This window comes from Ochlerotatus camptorhynchus, unplaced genomic scaffold (genome assembly GCF_037179485.1).
Source record: "Ochlerotatus camptorhynchus isolate MF236.1 unplaced genomic scaffold, CSIRO-AGI_Acam_v1.1 ptg000078l, whole genome shotgun sequence".
NCBI classification, from domain to species: domain Eukaryota; kingdom Metazoa; phylum Arthropoda; class Insecta; order Diptera; family Culicidae; genus Ochlerotatus; species Ochlerotatus camptorhynchus.
Genome location: NW_027040568.1, coordinates 2,290,680 through 2,293,450, shown reverse-complemented (window position 1 = coordinate 2,293,450; position 2,771 = coordinate 2,290,680). Strand labels below are relative to the sequence as shown.

The window sequence follows — 2,771 nt, the reverse complement described above, 5'->3', positions numbered from 1 at the left end:
TAGATGACGTTCTCTTTCTTCGTTTCGTTTCCAATGATGCGGCCCATGCTCACACAACTCTAGTCGAGGGATGGTCAACTCACGAAGGGGAGCTACCTTGGATTTGCTGCATAAAAGATTAGACACTGCTGACCCATCTTTACGAATGCAGCGAAGGTAAACACATGCGCCATACGCATATTTGGAGGCATCAGCGAAACCATGAATCTCCATTGTTTCCGTATCAGGAAGCACAACGCATCTTGGAATCTTGACATTGTTGAGGTGGCTCAATGATGTCTGGAACTCTGTCCATCGCTGGAGTAATTCACCTTCCATAGGTTCATCCCATCCAAGGTTGGTAGCCTACAGGCACTGCATGATCATCTTTGTTTCGACGATCACTAGTGACACTAATCCCAATGGATCAAATAACTTCGCTATTTGGGACAGGACACGCCGCTTCGTTGGTTTGTCTTCGTTATCCGTTGGTTCAGACGACTTGAAGAACAGGAACAAGTCTTTCTTTGGATCCCACAGAAGTCCCAAAGCCTTGATTACTTCATTTGCGCTGGAGTCCTGGATGGGCACTAGGGTCTCTCGATTTCCTTCAGGAATTCCTTCAAGCACATCTTCTGAGTTGGAACACCACTTTCGAATTGGAAATCCTCCTTTCAGCATCAACTTTTCCAAATCACGACGTAACTTCTTGGTTTACTCAATTGAATACGAACCAGACAGAATGTCGTCCATATAGGAATCATTCAGGATAACTTCGGCCGCTTCTGGATAATCCTCACTCTCGTCACGGGCTAGCTGGATAAGTGATCTCACAGCGAGAAACGACGCCGCTGATGTACCGTAGGTAACGGTTAATAACTCCAAGACCTTTAGTGCTTCCGACAGGTGTCCTCGCCAGAAGATTCTCTGGTACCGAGTCTGGGAGGAATCAACGAGAATTTTTCGGTACATTTTGGATACGTCTACGGTGAAAACGTACACACTTAGAAAAAATCATGTAAATTTAGGTGCTCTGAGACTGACATATACGAGCGTCAATTTTGACATAAAATTGAGTCATAACAGACGCGGTATTCAGCTCCATCAAACGTACTTTTCGTCGAATAATGAATATTTCAGTCTCGCAGCACTTAATATTACATGACATGTTTGTGTACGTCTCATTCTTTATGTGAAAGATGGATTCCGTCACGTGTAAAATTAGTTATTTCTAAGTGTGTAGGTATGGGTTCGAAAACGTAGTACGATGCTGAACAGGTCAGTTTGGCTGCTGGTTCCAGTCATTAGTACGTCATTCAGGGACAGTTCATTCGCTTTGGCTGTTGCGTCAAACACAATACGAAACTTTGTGCTGCTACTGGATGGCTTGAAGACACAGTGATGCGGCAGATAGTACGATTGTAGACCAGGAGGATCTTCTTCCTCGCTCACTTCACGGCAGTGACCCAACGATTGGTATTCCTCGATGAACTCCGCATACTGAGCCTTCAGGTCAGGATCTCGCGCCAATCTTTTCTCCAACAACAGGAATCGTTTCAACGCCAGGGATCTGGAACTTTTCAATTGGTCCACTGATTCACGGAATGGCAGCTGGACAACAAATCGTCCATCTTCATTACGACGATAAGTCCGTTGAAAGTGTTCTTCGAAACGTCCTTCTTCACTCGTCATCATTGCTGGTTCAGCGATTTCCTCTTGGTCGAAAAACCGCTGTAAGCATGGAAGCATCCATCGGTCACAGCAAGGTTGACACATACTGAAGAATCTTCTTGCATTTCCTCGTACGAGCCAGCCACGACCCATCCGAACTGCGTTTCGTACAAGGTAGGCAGGTGATCGGCAAGTTTGATTTGGCCTTGCTTCAGAATGTTGAAGAAATGTTCGGCACCAATCAGCATTTCCACTTCTCGTGGACGGTTGAATGAAGCATCGGCCAACAGTACACCGGATGGAATATGCCAGGAATCCACTCTAACATTTGCCGACGGAATGGTGCCAGTCACCTTCGGTGTGACGAGACAATCAACATTGGCAGTGAAGTTGCTGTAGTTGGATGTCATTCTCACCACCGTTCGATGGCGTATCTGGGAACGCGTACCATCTACGCCGACTACAGGAACATTAACTGGGAATTTCGGCAGGTTTAATTTTTTCACCACAGACTCCGACAACAAATTGATCTGTGATCCAGAATCCAACAGTGCTCAAACCTGGTGAGTGTGGCCTCCTTTAGAAGGCAGAATGACCATCGCTGTCATTAGGAACACCTGCTGGCTTGGTGAACGAAACACGCTAGAACAGGAAGCATTCACAGGCTGCTCCGCCACTGCTGGTACTGGATCTACTTCGGCTGGCTTTGGCGGCTTACTCGTTCTTACTTCAGGTTTCTCCCGTTGCTCGAAATGAACTAGACTGTGGTGCTTTTTGGAACACTTTCCGCAGGATTTATTGCAATTGAAGCACAGATTCGTCGCTTTCAGCTTGTCTTGACGCTGGTCTACGGTCATCCTTTGAAAAGTCGAGCATTTGAAATTCAGGTGCTGGCCGGAACAAAAGTCGCACGCATATACCGATGTTGCTGTTGTAGCATGCGACGACTTAGAAGGTCCACCTTTCAATGGAGCAGTCTTGGCGATCGGTACCTTAAATGCTGCGGTAGGAGTAGTGGTTTCACATCGTTCCAGAATCATGCACCGCTGCTTCAGGAATGCGATCATCTGCTCATACTCAGGAAGCTCGGACTGGTTGATTGAAGCTTCCCAGAGTTCACA

The 2,771-nt window shown here is 46.6% G+C and overlaps 1 protein-coding gene across 1 annotated transcript; it reads right to left on the bottom strand.

The window, feature by feature from the left end:
* Window positions 1-345: 345 nt before the first annotated feature.
* LOC135697876 (uncharacterized) lies at window positions 346-2,060 on the bottom strand. The gene is made up of 4 exons (XM_065217737.1): window positions 1,758-2,060; window positions 1,246-1,710; window positions 714-918; window positions 346-611 (listed from the first exon to the last, which is right to left on the bottom strand). Exons 1-4 carry the CDS (start codon window positions 2,058-2,060, stop codon window positions 346-348), a joined length of 1,239 nt encoding a protein of 412 aa, XP_065073809.1.
* Between the last annotated feature and the right edge of the window lie 711 nt (window positions 2,061-2,771).

Bases quoted from the DNA above. Each gene is read 5' to 3' on its own strand.
- LOC135697876 (XM_065217737.1), bottom strand. From the start codon at position 2,060: ATGACATCCAACTACAGCAACTTCACTGCCAATGTTGATTGTCTCGTC. The intron at 919-1,245 runs GTACTACGTTTT...GATTCCTCCCAG, and splicing joins AAACTGACCTGTTCAGCATC to ACTCGGTACCAGAGAATCTT. The intron at 612-713 runs GTTCGTATTCAA...CCAACTCAGAAG, and splicing joins TATGGACGACATTCTGTCTG to ATGTGCTTGAAGGAATTCCT.